The 18,478-nt window shown below is 39.1% G+C and overlaps 1 protein-coding gene across 3 annotated transcripts in view; it reads right to left on the reverse strand.

Annotated features, from left to right (window-relative positions):
- strn3 (striatin, calmodulin binding protein 3) overlaps nt 1–18,478 on the reverse strand; it is a 174,652-nt gene that overhangs the window by 39,328 nt on the left and 116,846 nt on the right. For all 3 annotated transcript variants that reach the window (XM_059956184.1, XM_059956193.1, XM_059956202.1), the window contains one exon: nt 15,368–15,501. In XM_059956184.1, coding sequence (XP_059812167.1) covers nt 15,368–15,501 — 134 coding nt within the window. The remainder of the gene's footprint in view (nt 1–15,367; nt 15,502–18,478) is intronic.

Below are 18,478 nucleotides of genomic sequence, written 5' to 3' on the forward strand. Positions count from 1 at the left end.
AGAATAGGCGGAGCCTACCATAGCACAGACTTTGAAGCTGGTCATTTTTCCATTTATTTGCCAGAGAGGTAAGGGCAGGTATTAATTCAGAATTCTCACTCTTCACTGGGGACAGGGACTAATTAGACATTCCAAATCTGACCACTCCTGCCCCTCCCTCCTCAGAAATGACAGAACTCTGTCTTTGAAAACTGCACCCAGCTACCGCTACGTTAGCACTGGTATGCATTAAAACGAGAGCTGTGCCCACCATTTTATCAAACCTCTGCCCTACAATCGCAACTTTAACAGTACTGAACAGGTGAATTAGCAATTCATCCGGAGTACCTCACTGGTTCAATACTCAGGGTAATCACACAGCATCCAACAAAATCAATCCTGAACGATACCCGGACAATTGTAACTCTTGCTTCGGTTAGCGGCTTAATCTAGGGGAGACAGCCCTCGGCCCAGCCAAACTTAAGAAATCTTGTTTGGGTGGATGCTGTGTGATGTGTCCCTGTTACAAATAAGTACAACGAAATAACTAGCAGTACATATGCGATTAAACAATGAACATTATAATTCTTTATCTGACTGTACGGTTAGTAAAGAAACAAAAAAAAAGGGCCCATTCTCATGAAACAGTCTAATGTGCAATGTTGGCACTCACTGTCCGTTCATTTGTTCCCCATCAGCCTCCTCCACGCATAGCCAACCCTCAGAACCTCACTCCAAGTTCACTCTGTCCAGCATTCTACTATACCAACTCACCCCGTTAACGTCTTCTCTCATCTCCCCCTGGCAAAAGACCACCAATTCCCTGCTCCCAGACCCACCAGAAAGAACAACATCCTGCTCATTGGCTAGCATACATTCCAAAGCCCCCCCCCCCCCCGATCCATAGTCATAACCCAAACATTGCTGCTACAGAGAAACTATTATCTTAATAGTGAAACCTTACAGCATGTTAGATAGATAGTGCAAAAAGAGAAAAAAAAGTAATGAAGTGCTCATGGGTTCAACATTCATTCAGAAAACTGATGGGAGAGGGGAAGAAGCCACTCCTGAACTACTGAGTGTGTGTCTTCAGGCTCCTGTACCTCCTTCCTGATGGTAGCAATGAGAAGAATAGATTAGAGAGCTCCTCTAGGGAGGCTATTTGGGTGGAATTGAGGAATGGAAAAGGTGCAGTAACACTGATAGGAGTGTGAGTTGGAAGAGCAAATGTGTAAGGAGATAGCAGATATTTGTAGTAAACACAAGGTGGTGATTGTGGGAGATTTTAATTTTCCACACGTAGACTGGGAAGCTCATTCTGTAAAAGGGCTGGATGGTTTAGAGTTTGTGAAATGTGTGCAGGGTAGTTTTTTGCAACAATACATAGAAGTACCAACTAGAGATGGGGCAGTATTGGATCTCCTGTTAGGGAATGCGATAGGTCAGCTGACAGATGTATGTGTTGGGGAGCATTTCGGGTCCAGTGATCACAATAGCATTAGCTTCAATATAATTATGGAGAAGGACAGGACAGGACCTAGAGTTAAGATTTTTGATTGGAGAAAGGCTAACTTTGAGGAGATGCGAAGGGATTTAGAGAGAGTGGATTGGGTCAAGTTGTTTTATGGGAAGGATGTAATAGAGAAATGGAGGTCATTTAAGGGTGAAATTATGAGGGTACAGAATCTTTATGTTCCTGTTAGGTTGAAAGGAAAGGTTAAAGGTTTGAAAGCACCATGGTTTTCAAGGGATATTAGAAATTTGGTTCGGAAAAAGAGGGATGTCTACAATAGATATAGGCAGCATGGAGTAAAGGAATTGCTCTAGGAATATAAAGAATGTAAAAGGAATCTTAAGAAAGATTAGAAAAGCTAAAAGAAGATATGAGGTTGGTTTGGCAAATAAGGTGAAAGTAAATCTGAAAGGTTTCTACAGTTATATTAAAAGCAAGAGGATACTGAGGGATAAAATTGACCCCTTAGAGAATCAGAGTGGTCAGCTATGTGTGGAGCCGAGGGAGATGGGAGAGATTTTGAACCATTTCTTCTCTTTGGTATTCACTAAGGAGAAGGATATTGAATTGTGTAAGGTGTGGGAAACAAGTAAGGAAGTTATGGAACCTATGACAATTAAAGAGGTGGAAGTACTAGCGCTTTTAAGAAATTTAAAAGTGGATAAATCTCCGGGTCCTGACAAGATATTCCCCAGGACCTTGAGGGAAGTTTGTGTAGAAATAGCAGGAGCTCTGACGGAGATCTTTAAGATGTCATTAGAAACGGGGATTGTGCGGAGGATTGGCGTATTGCTCATGTGGTTCCATTGTTTAAAAAGGGTTCTACAAGTAAGCCTAGCGATTACAGACCTGTCAGTTTGACATCAGTGGTGGGTAAATTAATGGAAAGTATTCTTAGAGATAGTATTAATAATTATCTGGATAGACAGGATCTGATTAGGAACTGCCAGCATGGATTTGTGCGTGGAAGGTCATGTTTGACAAACCTTATTGAATTTTTTGAAGAAGTTACGAGGAATGTTGACGAGGATAAGGCAGTGGATGTAGTCTATATGGACTTCAGCAAAGCCTTTGACAAAGTTCCACATGGAAGGTTAGTTAAGAAGGTTCAGTCGTTAGGTATTAATGCTGGAGTAATAAAATGGATTCAACAGTGGCTAGATGGGAGATGCCAGAGAGTAGTGGTGGATAATTGTTTATCGGGATGGAGGCCGGTGACTAGCGGGGTGCCTCAGGGATCTGTTTTGGGCCCAATGTTGTTTGTAATATACATAAATGATCTGGATGATGGGGTGGTAAATTGGATTAGTAAGTATGCCGATGATACTAAGGTAGGAGGTGTTGTGGATAATGAGGTGGGTTTTCAAAGCTTGCAGGGAGATTTATGCCGGTTAGAAGAATGGGCTGAACGTTGGCAGATGGAGTTTAATGCTGAGAAGTGTGAGGTTCTACATTTTGGCAGGAATAATCCAAATAGAACATACAGGGTAAATGGTAGGGCATTGAGGAATGTAGAGGAAGAGAGAGATCTAGGAATAACAGTGCATAGTTCCCTGAAGGTGGAGTCCCATGTAGATAGGGTGGTGAAGAAGGCTTTTGGAACGCTGGCCTTTATAAATCAAAGCATTGAGTACAGAAGTTGGGATGTAATGTTAAAATTGTACAAGGCACTGGTAAGGCCAAATTTGGAATATTGTGTGCAGTTCTGGTCACCGAATTATAGGAAAGATATCAATAAATTAGAGAGAGTGCAGAGACAATTTACTAGGATGTTACCTGGGTTTCAGCACTTAAGTTACAGAGAAAGGTTGAACAAGTTAGGTCTATATTCATTGGAGCGTAGAAGGTTGAGGGGGGATTTGATCGAGGTATTTAAAATTTTGAGAGGGATAGATAGAGTTGACGTGAATAGGCTGTTTCCATTGAGAGTAGGGGAGATTCAAACGAAAGGACATGATTTGAGAGTTAGGGGGCAGAAGTTTAGGCGAAACACGAGGGGGTATTTCTTTACTCAGAGAGTGATAGCTGTGTGGAATGAGCTTCCTGTAGAAGTAGTAGAGGCCAGTTCAGTTGTGTCATTTAAGGTAAAATTGGATAGGTATATGGACAGGAAAGGAGTGGAGGGTTATGGGCTGAGTGTGGGTAGGTGGGACTAGGTGAGATTAAGAGTTCGGCACGGACTAGGAGGGCCAAGATGGCCTGTTTCCGTGCTGTGATTGTTATATGGTTATAAGAGGGCATGTTCTGGGTGACATGAATCCTTAATGATGGATGCCACTTTTTGAGACACCATTTCTTGAAGATGTCCTGGATGCTGGGGAGGTTAGTGCCCATGATGCAGCTGACAGAGTTTACAACATTCTGCAGCTTACTTCAATCCTCTACAGTCCCACCCCCTCCCCCGTAACAAACTGTGATGCGGTCAGTTAGAATGCTTTCCACGGTACATCTATAGAAATTTTTGAGTGTCTTTGGTGACATGCCAAATCTCCTCAAACTTCTGATGAAATATAGTCGCTGTTGTGACTGCATCAACGTGTATCTTAATAAAACTTAAGCAACAGAAACAGCATTTACTTATTAAGCCCCTCAAGCCTGCTCCACTATTCAATATTATCTGCTCAAACTATACTTGCTCTTAAATAAGTAGCATGCAAATCTGATACTCACTACGAAAGAACAACAGCAAAAGGGAACAGTATACTTTCATAGCTTACAAGCAACACCAAAAAATGACCAAACGACTATTGGAGGCCAGTACATAGAAACTTCAATGGATGAGCAGCATTCTAGTTGATATTTCCCTTCTGTGCCACCAGGTGGTGCTTTAATCAAACTTTTAACAATAAGGTGGTCAAACGTTCAAAGTTCAAAGTAAATTAATTATCAGTATATATAGTTCACTATATACAACCCAGAAATTAAATTTCTTGCAGGTATTCACAGTAAATACAAAGAAGCACTGCCAAATATAAACAGCACACAATCGACAAACTAACGGGCAAAAGACAACAAACTGCAAATACAAAAGACGCGAAAATGTTAACAAATAAATAAGCAGTAAATATCGAGAACATGAGATGAAGAATCCTTGAAAGTGAGGCCATAGGTTGTGGGAACAGTTTAGTGTTGGGCAAGTGAGGTTATCTTCTTCGGTTCAGGAGCCTGATGGTTTTGGTGTAATAGCTGTTCCAGAACGTGGTGGTATGAGTCCTGAGATGATAATAGCAGCAGTGAGAAGAGAGCATGATCAGGGTGGTGGGGTCCTCTCTGATGGATGTTGCTTTACTGCGACACTGCTTGTTGTAGACATGCTCAATGGTGGGGAGGGCTTTACTCATGATGGACTAGACTGTATCCATGACTTTTTGTGGACTTTTCCATTCAAAAACATTCATGTTGCCATACAGGCCATGATGCAACCAGTCAATATATTCTCTTTTACACATCTGTACAAATTTGTCAAAGTTTTAGATAACATGATGGATCTACACAACTCCTAAGAAAGTAGAGGTGCTACCATGCTTTCTTTTAATGGCACTTACATGCTGGGACCAGGACAGATCCTTTGAAACGATAATACCAAGGAATTTTAAAGTTGTTGAGCCTCTCCACCTCTGATCCCTGATGAGGAATGGCTCATGGATCTCTGGTTACCTCCTCCTGTAGACAATAATCATCTTCCTGGTCTTTCTGACATTGAGTGAGAGGTTGTGGATACCATTCAGTCAGATTTTCAATCTCATTCCTATATGCTGATTGTCACCAGCTTTGACTTGACAGTGGTGTCAGCAAACTTGAATGTGGAATTGGAGCAGAGCTTAGCATCAGAATCGTAGGTATAAAGTTAGTAGAACAGGGGGCTAAACATACTGCCTTGTGGTGCAGCTGATTGTGGAGATGTTGTTGCCAATCTGAATTGACTGATGTCTGTAAGTAAGGAAATCGAGGATCCAGTTGCATGAGGTATTGAGGTCTAGGCTTTGGAGCCTATTACGATTCGGTTTGAGAGGATGATAGTATTCAAAATGGTAAAGAAACAGATTAACCCTGAAAAGAGATTATAATGGCACCAAATGATTTGATGAAATAGCAACTAAGTTCTAGGAGGGCACAGCAAGACTACTAGATTACAAGAGTTTCAGGATTTAAAAACATAGAAAACCTGCAGCACAATACAGGCCTTTCAGTCCACAATGCTGTGCCGAACATGTACGTACTTTAATTACCTAGGGCTACCTATAGCCCTCTATTTTTCTAAGTTCCACGTACCTATCCAAGAGTCTCTTAAAAGACCCTATCGTATCTGCCTCTAGCGCCGTCACCAGCAGCCCATTCCACGCACTCACCACTCTCTGCATTAAAAGACTTACCCCTGACATCTCCTCTGTACCTATTTCTAAGCACCTTAAAACTGTGCCCTCTCATGTTGGCCATTTCAGCCTTGAGAAAAAGCCTCTGACTATCCACACAATCAATGCCTCTCATCATCTTATACATTTGTGAAAGGGTAAAATTGGCAAATAAAAAAGAAAACTGGAACAGTCATACAACAATTTGGAGAAAAGTACAAGTGCCAAGTAGAATGAGTTAGCATTAGTTATACATTACATTTTCACCATCAAAAATGATAATCTTTAGACAATTCGCTTCATTTTACATTTTTATCAAGAAACAGCAAACGATACAGAATACAGAAAAGGTGACAGAGCAAAGCAACATCCCATATATATTGCTAGTTCTTCAAAACTAGCCACACTCCCAGTGAAAAGGCAAAATACTGCACACCTTAAGTCCTAAATTAAACAAAATGCTGGAAATAATTAACAATCAAGAATCATCAGTGAGGATAGAAAGAGATCGAAGGCTTCAGGTCACTGTACTTACATCAGAACTGGAATAAAATAGAATGAGAGAAGTTCTAAGTTGCAGAGAAAGTCAGGAGTAGAAGGAAATTTATTACAAGGTGGAGATCAGGAGATCCAGAAAACTACAAGAGATGTAATACTTGACATTATATTTTATCCTGTCCCATCTCCAGGAAAACTAATGGCCCTTCTTGGTAAACAGTAATTCACTTGCACTTTTTCCCAATACCTTGCATTGGGTCTTCATGATATGGTTTCCTCTAGTATGAAGAAACCAAATGCAGATTGAGTAACATCTCAACAACAAAACTCTTATTAAGTCTGCAAAAGTGACCATGAGCTTCTAGCTGCCTGCCACTTTAATTCTCCATCACACTCTGACCTTGTCCTTCCACACTGTTTAATGAAATCCAACATAAGCTTATAAAACAGTACCAGATCTTCCATCTAGCCACAGTGCAACTTACAAGACTCAATAATGAATTATATAATTTCAAAAAAGAGTATGCTTGTGACAGGATTTGTTACTTCTGATTCAAGGCCATCTACCAAAATATTTCTTAGGTTTTTCTCTCTTCACAGCTACCAGTTGGCATCCTTTATTTCTTCATTCACTTTTACCCTAATTTATTTTCCTCCATTTGTACTCTACCAGATCGACCAAGCATTATTTTTTTTTCTCTCAGACAGTACTGAAAACAGTAACATCATTTGGACACCTTGGTCTCTTTAGTGGAAAAGGTGACCAGAGCACTACTTTTGGAATACATAAAAGGGAGAAGAGGGAAGATGCATCTGCTTGCATTTTCACACTAAAGGATGCAGAAACCACTAGAACATTAGAATACTACAGCACAGTACAGGCCCTTCAGCCCTTGATGTTGTGCCAACCCATATATTCCTTTATAAAAAAGTACTAAACCCACACTACTCCATAACCCTCCATTTTTCTTTCATCCATGTGCCTGTCCAAGAGGCTCTTAAATACCTCTAATGTTTTAGCGTCTACCACCATCCCTGGCAAGGCATTCCAGGTACCCACAACCCTCTGTGTAAAAAATTTACCCCTGATGTCTCCCCTAAACTTCCCTCCCTTAACTTTGTACATATGCCCTCTGGTGTTCGCTATTCGTGCCCTGGGAAACAGGTACTGGCTATCCACCCTATCTATGCCTCTCATAATCTTGTAGACCTCTATTAAGTCCCCTCTCATCCTTCTATGCTCCAAAGAGAAAAGTCCCAGCTCTGCTAACCTTGCCTCATAAGACTTGTTTTCCAATCCAGGCAACATCTTGATAAATCTCCTCTGCACCCTCTCCATAGCTTCCACATCCTTCCTATAATGAGGTGACCAGACAATAAGTTTGGATTTACTAAAACCATGGAATACAATCCCTGGAATGTAGAGTCTGTTATAGTGGGAGCTAAGAACAAGGGTAATCCTACACATATATGAAAAGGAGTAATAATTGAAGTGCAGGAAATGGTTCAGACCTATGATGTAGGGGAAATACAGCTGAAGAAAAAGGAAAATGTATCAGAAGCACACCAGGAAGGTGGCGTCATCAGAACAGAGGTGACTAATATGGAGAAACTAAGAGAATGGCATGGCAAACTTGGGGAAGTGGGGCAGGAGGAAATGAAGACAGGGCTCTCAAATGCATCTGTTTCCTTTCCCACGTTTGTGTGATCAACCTTTTCCTCCCAAGCAAAACAACAGATTAGTTATAGCATGTGTTTCATTCCGTTTCCATCTAGCAAGAGAAAACACAAAAATAACAATACTCAAATATCAAAGTTCAAAGTAAATTTATTATCAAAATACATACACATCATATACTACTTCCAGATTCATCTTCTTGCAGATATTTACAGGAAACATAAACACAATAGAATTTACCAAAAGCTATACACAAACAGATATTTAACAACCAATGTGCAAAAGACAAACTGAGCAAATGAAAAAATAACGCTGAGAACATGACTTGTAAAGAGCCCTTGAAAGTCAGTAGATTGTAGAATCAGTTCAGTTGTGTAGAGTGAAGGTATCCATGCTAGTTTAGGATCCTATTGGTTATAGGGTGTTTCAGGATACAAATGTGTTTCAAAAATTTACTTCAGTATTCAGTATGACGCAAATGTGCTTCAAGTCTATCCTGTTCTTTAACTACAAGGTACAGCTCAATATATAAAAACTACCAGCAGTTACAATGAGAAATATAAAAATAATGCAAAAAGAGAGAAAAGAGGTGATTCATGGATTCATGGACTGTTCAGAAATCTGATGGCAGAGGGGAAGAAGCTGCTCTTGAAACATTGAGTGTGCTTCTTTAAGCTCCTGTACCCTCTTCCTGATGGTAGTTGAGAGAAGAGGACATGCCCTGGATGGTGATGATCTTCAATGATGGATGTCATCTTCTGAAGACACCACCAGTGCAAGGGAGGCTCATGTCCATGACGGAGCTGGCCGAGTTTGCAAACCTCTGCAGCCTTTTCTGATCCTGTGCAGGATCACACCAGAAAGTGAGGCAACTAGTTAGAATACTCTCTATGGTATATCTGTAGAAATCTGTTAGTCTCTGGCAACATACCAGGCATGCCTTCTTCATAACTGCATCAATATGTTGGGCCCAGAATAGACCTGCCGAGATGTTGACACCCAGGAACTTGCTCACTGTTAACCCCTCGATGAGAACTGAGGTGTGTTCTCCCAACTTCTCCTTCCAGAAGTTCACAATCATTTCCTTGTTCTTGCTAACACTGAGTGCAAGGTTGTTGTGACACCACTCAATCAGCAGATCCATCTCACTCTCATACACGTCCTTGTCAACATCTGAGATTCTGCCAAAAACAGAGGTGTCTTGGAGAATTTACAGATGGCAATTGAGCTGTGTATAGCCACACAGTCATGTGTTTAGAGAGAGTAGAGCAGTGGGCTAAGTTTAGATCCCTGAGGTGCACCCTGTGCTGATTGTCAAGGAGGAGATGTTATTTCTGATCCTCACTGATTGTCTGACCTGTCTTTTTTCCCCCAAATGAAAGACGTTTCTATGGGAGCCCATATGAAACCTGTCTTCACCTTTCTTGTCCTGGTAGAGGAGGCACACTCTGTGTTTAAACCCTCAGGTCAGCAGTTTCTCCTTTACCTATCCTACTTGTTATTTCTTCAAAGAATTCCAACAGATTTATCAGGCAAGATTCTCCCTTGAGAAACAATGCTGACTGCGGTTTATTTTATCATGTGCCTCCAAGTACCTCAAAACCATATCTTCAGCAATCTTCCAAAACACTGAGGTCAGACTAACAGGCCTATAGTTTCTTTTCTTCTGTCCCTCTCCCTTCTTGAAGAATGAAGTGACATTAGTGATTTTCTAGTATTCAGGAACCATTCTAAAATCTAGTTCCCTTCTGTTGGTTTTTAAAAGCTTCTTAATTCTCTGACATCCCACTAATTTTTGCTCTATTATATGCCCTCTCTTTGGCTTTTATGTTGGCTTTGACTTATTTTGTTAGCCACAGTTAATCATTGTGTCTTTAGAATACTCCTTCCTCTTTAAGAAGTATATATCCAGTGCCTTCCGAATTGCTTCCAGAAATTTCAGCCACCACTGCTCTGCCACCAGTGTCCTTTTCCAATCAATTCTGGCCAACTCCTCTCCCATGCCTCTGTAATTCCCTGTAATACTGATACATCCGATTTTAGCTTCTCCTTCTCAAATTTTAGAGTGAATTTGATCCTATTATAATTACTTGCCTCTAAGGTTTCTTTTACCTTAAGCTCTCTAATCAAGTCCAGTTTATTGCACAACACCCAATCGAGAATAGCTGATCCCCTAGTGGGCTGAATGACAAGCTGCTCTAAAAAGCCATCTCATAGGCACTCCAGAAATTGCCCCTCTTGGAATCCAGCACCAACCTGATTTTCACAATCTACCTATACCCCACGACTATTGTAACATTGCCCTTTTGGCATGCATTTTCTATCTCCTGTTGTAATTTGTAGACCACATCTTTACCACTGCTTGGGGGTCTGCATACAACTCCTATCAGGGTCTTTTTCCCCTTGCAGTTCCTTGGCAAAAATTAATGATTTGATTTAATTTTTTTACTAATAGAACAACGCCACTCCCTCCACATTCTTGCCTGTCCATTTGATATAATGTGTATCCTTGCACATTAAGCTCCCAGCTATAATATTCTTTCAACAATGATTCACTGATGCCTACATCATCATACATGCCAATCTATAACTGTGCCACAAGTTCATCTACCTTATTCCATATACTGCATGCATTCAAATATAACACCTTCAGTTTTGTATTCACCCTTTTTGATTTTGTCCACCTTTTACGTCACAGCTCATCCTGTGACTAAAACTTTGCCCCATCATCAGCCTCTCCTTGCTGTGAATCTCACCACACATTGCTTTTGTTTGTAAATTAACTACCTCATCTTCAGCATTATCACTCCAGTTCCCATCACATTGCCATATTAGTTTAAATTCACCTGAATAACTCTAGCCAACCTGCCAGCAAGGATATGGACACCCTATGGTTCATATGTAACTCATCCCTTTTGCGCAAGTCATACCTTCCCTAGAAGAGATCTCAATGATCCATATTTATGAATCCCTGCCCCTTGCACCAGTTCCTCAGCCATTCAGTCACCTGCCAAATCATCCTATTCTTAACCTCACTGGCACATAATCCAGAGATTACTACCCTGGAGGTTCTGTTTCTCAGCTTTCTACCTAGCTTCCTAAAATCTCTCTTCAAGACCTCCTCACCTTGTCTACCTATGTCATTGGTGCCAATATGTACCAAGACTTCTGGCTGCCCACTCTTGCCCTTGAGAATGCCATGGACTCAATCCAAGACATCCCTGATCCTGGCACCAGGGAGACAACATACCATCAGGGTGTCTCGATCACACCCACAGAACCTTGTCTCTATTCCTCTAAGGAATATGCTATTAGCACGAGTCCTCTTCACCTTTCTGCTCTTCTAGGCCACAGCACCTGACTCAGTGCCAGAGACGAGGTCACTGTAGCTTGCCCCAGTAGGTTGTCCCTCTCTACAGTATCTAAGGTTATATGATTGTTATCGAGGGGAATGGCCACAGATATACTCTGCACTGATCGTGCATTTCCCCTGCTTCTCTTGACAGTCACCTAGTTACTTGGCTCCTGAAATTTAGGTGTAACTACTTCCCTGTAGCTCCTGTCTATCATCTCCTCATTCTCCTGTATTAGTCGAAGGTCATCGAGCTGCAGCTCCAGTTCCTAATATGTTCTCCCATGAGCTGAAACTCACATCCCATACACAGTATAAAACACTGCCTGTATAGTAATGTTCGCTAAACTACTGTATCCTGACAGATGAGGAATGAACAAATAAGAACAGGGAGAGAGTAACTTACAAGATATTTTACATCACCCAAGCCTGATGAGCCTGCTCTCTAGACCACAGCATTCAGTGTTAGAGACCCAGTCACTGTGCCTCCCCCCGTAGGGTCTGCCTTAAACTCTGCCTTACAAAATCTCTTTTGCAGTCCTGATTAAAAGGTAGCTCTTTTTACGCACCCCTGATGTTGACTGTTCAACTTAAGAGAATCCTGCCACAAAGCTCTGCTTTTTAAATCTGAACACTGACCTGACTAAAAGGTAGCTCCTTTTACCTGTTGCCACTTGCTGATTAGTTGCTCCTCAACTCAGAGAAACTGCCACAAAATTCTGCCCTTAAAGTCTCAATTGCCATCCTGATTAAAAGGTAGCTATTTTTACACACCCCAACGTTGATTGATAGGTATTAATATTTGTTGAACTGACCAATGCCTAATCTACTGCTTCCGTCACCCAAGACCAAAACAAAAGTAACAACAGAAACTCAAGAGATTCACAGCAAAATGTCTTCTCAAATGCCACCTCACATGCAAAGTGACAACCCACAATCTAGACGAGCCATACAATGGACATATAGACTGCTTGAAGTCCGTTGTAGAGACTCTTACTTCTCTACTAGAAAACATCAAGATTGGGCTGAGACAAGTCTCCATGAGAACCAAAAGCTTATTGACCACAAATGCAAGGGGTTCTTGTCTTTGAGGTCTCAAACTGTGACCCCTAGAACAGATGATGGGTAGAAACAGCGATGGGGTCCAATGCATGCAAAGATTATTCTGCACTGTCGCGACAATTAACAACTTAAGTAGCCAAGGGTACACCTAGTCAAAAGCCAAAGATCAAGGAAAAATTATCAAGGGCGAAGAAGCAGTCAGCATCCACTGGAAGAACTTGAAAATTCATCTTTGATTCTATATTTCATTTTTACAGCTACCAGCTCCAATGACTCAGGCTCATTTCTAATCTTCCATGCTATGTGGAGTTTGTACAATCTTCTTGTGGCTACACAGGTTTCCTCTACTTTCCAGCCACTTCACAAAAATGCATGATGTAAACTAAAACTAATTGGCCACTATGATCTGCCTCAATGAATGGCAGAATCTGGAGAAATTGATGAGATTGGGTATGACATTACCATACTCTTTTTAATACAAAAAAATAAAAATCAAAGGTTCAGCATCAATCATATATATATATCACCATCTGATTATAGATTTTGCAAAACAAGTTATTAAAACTTGTACAATTTTTGGTATTCACTGATAACTTTGCTGAAATACAAGTCAGTGCTATTATAAAGGATAAGTGCATTCCTAATATTTTCATGCAAATAAATTCCTCTCATTTCAATTTAAAGACATCTAGTTATTAATCCATCAATCACCAAATTATGAATTTTATACTTTCAACTGCTATTATAACATCTTCTAAATGAACACGTTGATAAACGCATTGTCAACTTCATCCTCACACAGAATTTATTGCCAAAGAGAGTGGAAGGGAATGAAAGATTAATAGTTCACACAAAAATTAATCCTTTTATTCTATGATGTACTGAAGTGTCGATTTTACAGAAAATCCCCATACAATGTGGAGATTCTGCAGCAACTGAATACCCGAAATAATTTGTATTCAATGCAATATTCATATCTTCAGGACAGCCCAAAGCAATTCATTGCCAATAAACTGTTCTGGTAGATATTAAATCTTTGGTGTGCAGCAAGACCACACAATCAGCATCGATTTCAAAAGCTTAACTGAACTATTCAGCCATGGTAGAATAGAATAAATATGGGCTGCAAAGGATTAACCTGCTTTTGCTTAAAGGATAGCAACGATTTTCCCTGTCTACTTGAATCAGTAAAACAAAACAACAGTTGTAACATCTGATTTACAAGACATTGCTTTTGAAAGCAAAAGCCCTTGTCTGAGTCCATCACTCAAATGCCCTACAATAGTAGATTCACAATGTTTTATCATGCATTCACTACAGTTATTTACCACCTTTTCAGTATTGCCCTAACAGTTGATTAGGTTTTTGTTTGCTTTCCACAACAACTTAACTTACTTAAAATTTCAAGAACATGAAGAGTAACCTATATATTTTTGAATGATATCAGGTGTAACCACATTCGGTAGGGATAGTCGTTTGTAATACACAAAGAACCTGAGTGAAACACTTGAAGTTTTTTCAACTATCTGACAAATTTCATTGGTACACCCTCTGAAAACCACACAAAAAGTAATACATCTATTGTATTCTATTTCACTTACAATAAAGTCATCTGTCCTCAGAACATCCAGGTGGTAAACCTGATAAAATATTTGATTTACATTTTTATTTACTTAGTGATACAGCAGAGTAGGTCCTTCCAGCCCTTTGAGCTATGACTCTCCAGCGATGCTTGATAAACCCTAACCGAATCATGGGACAATTTACAACGACTAATTAACATACCCAGTACGTCTTTGAACTGTGGGAAGAAACTGAAGGACCAGAGAAAACTCAGGCACTCCACAGGAAGGATGTAGAGACTCCTTAAAGAACAAAGCCTGAACTGAACTCCGAGATGTAATAGCATTGTGCTAATCAATACACTACCACGGTACCAACAGGATATTATATTTAGCCATATAATAATTTCCTTAAACAAACTAACATGACTGAGGGAAAAAGCTTATAACAGGAATGGCATGTGTACTTATCACATAATATAGTTCAAAAAACCTTTCACAAGATATTTAATGTTGATAAATGAAAGGTATTGCAAGGGCAGAATTACACACAACCTTAACTTGGAAACTGGCTTTAGTTATTTTTCAATTTGGAAGCAGTGCAGAATGAAATACAAAAAACTTGCCAACGTCTGTCTTAGGCAGACTTGCTATGTAAATGTACACTGAGGCAAATGCATCTGTTTATATTGGGTTTGGAACAGGTTTTAGGCAGAGATAATGGTCAAAGGGGGTGCAGAAATGCAGACAAGATGATCAGCCATGATTGTAGTAAATATTAGAACAGGCTCACATGCAAATATCCTGCTCCTTGTTTTAATTCATATGTGTTCCCAATGCCCATCTACATGAGTTAATCAAATTCTTAAAACTGAAAATCTGCCACAATTACTGTTCAACAACCACCTGACTCTAAAATCCAAATTTTAGCTATGCAGAATAAATTAACTCATAAATATTTCAAAATACAATGCATTTAAAAGTAGCTTGCAAACATTTAACAGTTCTGCTAATTAATTTTGCATGCCATTTCCATCTCTATGTACTCTAAAAAATTTAAAATCAAACATTTTTTATTTTCCTTGTTTGCTCAGAAATTTTCTTTAAGACTGGTGATAGGACATTCGTGGCCTTGCCATTACTGATTTCCAAGAATCACATTGAAATGACCATGGACAAAATTCAAAATAGGAAAACTGCCAGATCTTTGAGGAAGTGACTGTCAAAATTCGATCATAAATGTTAAGTATAATAATGTTTTCTCGATCAGTTTGAAAATAAATTGTCTTTCAACCTATTGCTCTACAACATTCATTTATTCAACTGCAAATAAACCTACCACTTTAAAATAACTACAGCCAATATACTTACATCATAACTGAAGTCTGCATCATTTGCGACTGTCAAGTCTGCAAGGTCACCAAGGCCCAAAAAACTTTCCAGCACATCATCTGGACCCATAATAAATGATTTTCCAGTTCCAGATGGAAATGTAAGTGGCTCAGCTGTTTTGGGAAAAAATATTTCACGTCAAATAAAGTAAATTAGAAAAGTAAATATATTACAGTATTATCATGGTTTTTTAAATATATTTTATTTAAAACTAGTCTGCTTTGATAACCATAATTTCTCAATGGTCAAACTGTCTTGGAAATATACCTGCAAAGTATCATTATTTTAAGCTCGCCACGTAAAGTCCAGATACTTCACAATGATCTATCTAGCACACATACCAGAGCCAAGTTTGTAGAAGCATAGCATCCTATTCTTACCTTGGAGAAGGGAAACAAGAAAAATTGGAAAAAAAATTCACAAAAGTGAGTCATTACATCAAAAAAAAACTCCAAAAATTTAGATACTGCTAGGAGGAACTAACTTTTACAGCAAATAACATAAAGTTGTATTCTACTTGCACATTATTGTATACAAGATAGTAGATTTAAAAAATCATTCAAATTTTGTGTGTTTATCCTGGCTTCTTTTTTTTAAAAAAAAGACTAGACTTAAGCATTCTCTCTTGCTTCTCTGAGAACACAGTTACACTCAAGGATGTGTTCCAAGAATTTTGCTCCTTCTCATGATTATCATCCGTGAAGTCACTCCATACTTAATTTTCAACTTAACTCAAACATAAAACCAATAGAGTGAAATGAAAATGCCAAAGTTTAAGAAAACCAGAAACCAAGGTAAAACTAACGATGAAAGAATAAAATCTAATGTGAAGCTATGAAAAAGCACAAAAGCCTGAAATTTTCATTGAAACACTAACACTCAATAGACAATAGACAGTAGGTGCAGGAGTAGGCCATTCAGCCCTTCTAGCCAGCACCGCCATTCACTGTGATCACGGCTGATCATACACAATCAGTACCCCGTTCCTGCCCTCTCCCCATAACCCTTGACCCCACTATCTATAAGAGCTCTATCTAACTCTCTCTTGAATGCATTCAGAGACTTGACCTCCACTGCCTTCTGGGGCAGAGCATTCCACATAACCACCACTCTCTGGGTGAAAAAGTTTTTCCACACTCATGCAGACCTTTCATGCAGCAAATGTATTCACTTTGAAAAACCAGCCATTCAACACACACGATGACTGGGGCAATGCTTAAAATCAAGTGAGCAAAGATACACTGGTGATCTACTATGAAACATATCCTCAAATGCAAATAAGGAGAGTGCAGTCTTTAGGAATATCCTCGCCTTCTCAGGTGCTACCAGGTTATCTAGTTCTAGGCTTGACATAACTGAATACATATTAAATGTAACCATGCTCTTCAGTTTCACAAGTAATTATTATGTTGAACAGCCAGGACACAGTACAATATCTACCAATGTGAATGAGTTTCACCATTTTTTCATAATTATTGCTGCTATGTTGTCTGTGGACTAAAGTAGGTAAGTGAAATAGAGAGCAACTGAAAGGAGTTCTTAGCAGAAAATACATACTCCACCTGACAGGAGAAAACAAAGTAAAATAAATCAAAAAGTAAACCAAGATCATTTTCATCACATTTTAAATATCAGTTATGAAGAAGTCAAAAGCCAAGAAACATCAAAGCTGGAGGAGCTTATTTGAGTAAATACCATGAACATTCTTAACTCCTTAAATTTTACAAAGATAAGGGATTAACTTAATCATACAAAAAATGTTTCAGTTCTTCTGTTGCTCCAGAACAACTTCTTGCTCAGATGTCTTTCTCAAATTTTCTATGTTCTCTAATCTATATAGAGGCATCACCAACAATGCAAAATATGTTAAATGTAGTTTAAAAGCACTGGGGAGATTCATATGTACATATCACAGAGAAATATCATTTTTAATTAACAATGGGGATACATACACAAAGGTAGAATATCAAATTCAGAAGAAAAATTTGGTCTGGCAGTAGTCTCCACGATTACACAGGTTTCACATGTTTGGAAAACAATTTTAGCATATTCAAGCAATTTTTAATGGGATATACAGTGCATCATTTGTATCATTAATTGTAAGTAACAAATTCTATCATGCACCTCCATAATCTAATTTTCCGCTGAAGTTGCTTTATTGATTTTGATAGTTCTACCCAGTAGAATACAGTGCTTTGAATGTGACAAAAAAATGTTTTAACTACACATCTTAAGTTATCAGCATTTGCCAGTGGACTTTAAGTCTACTTCAGATAAACATACAAAACCCAGCAGCAAATTGATTAGCTTGATTTTGTTACTTGGTAAACAGAATATATTAGTGAATTGTTGTGGCAAAGGAGTAAGCTACTTAGTTAATCCAGCCCGTATCAGTTGTTCATTGTACATTTCAATCCCATTCCTCCTCATTTTTCCTCAAGTGCTCATCCAACTTCTCTTGACAGCTCTGATATCATAATTTCCACCAACCTAAAAGGCAGCAAACACCAAAACATAATCACTCTCCTCATCAGTTTACCTCATTGTGTTTGGCACATGGGCTCCTGGATCTGGAACCATCCACTAATGGGAACGGCTTCTCTCTAACTAAACCTATCATGATTTTAAACACCACTATCAAATCTCTTCTCAACTTTCTTTATTCCAAGGAAGCCAACTCTTCTTTACGAGCCTTACGTTGGAAATGAAATCCCTTTTTTTTTGGGAGCAATTCTAATCAATCTTTTCTGCCACATCTGTAAAGCAATTTCTAGCTTAAAGCAACGGACTTATAGTTTCAGGGTTACATACTTCAAGTAGAATATGGACTCAGAAATACAAACACTTTGCAGTCCACTGAGTCTATTCATGACTTGAAAAAAAAGTTTTAACATGATACTTAGATGTGAGCACCATGCCCACTCATTTATCACATTTTTCAAAACCAAACAAAAATGTGATTTTCACTTCAGTGACAGCAAGGCCAATGCAAATGAAGCTTATATTCTAGGCATGGAGGCACCAGGATGTATTAATGATGTGAGATGCCCAACACGTTTGGTAAAACATATTTGTTAAATTCAAAGGTTA

Source organism: Hypanus sabinus, chromosome 2 (assembly GCF_030144855.1).
Source record: "Hypanus sabinus isolate sHypSab1 chromosome 2, sHypSab1.hap1, whole genome shotgun sequence".
In the NCBI taxonomy this organism is placed as follows: Eukaryota; Metazoa; Chordata; class Chondrichthyes; order Myliobatiformes; family Dasyatidae; genus Hypanus; species Hypanus sabinus.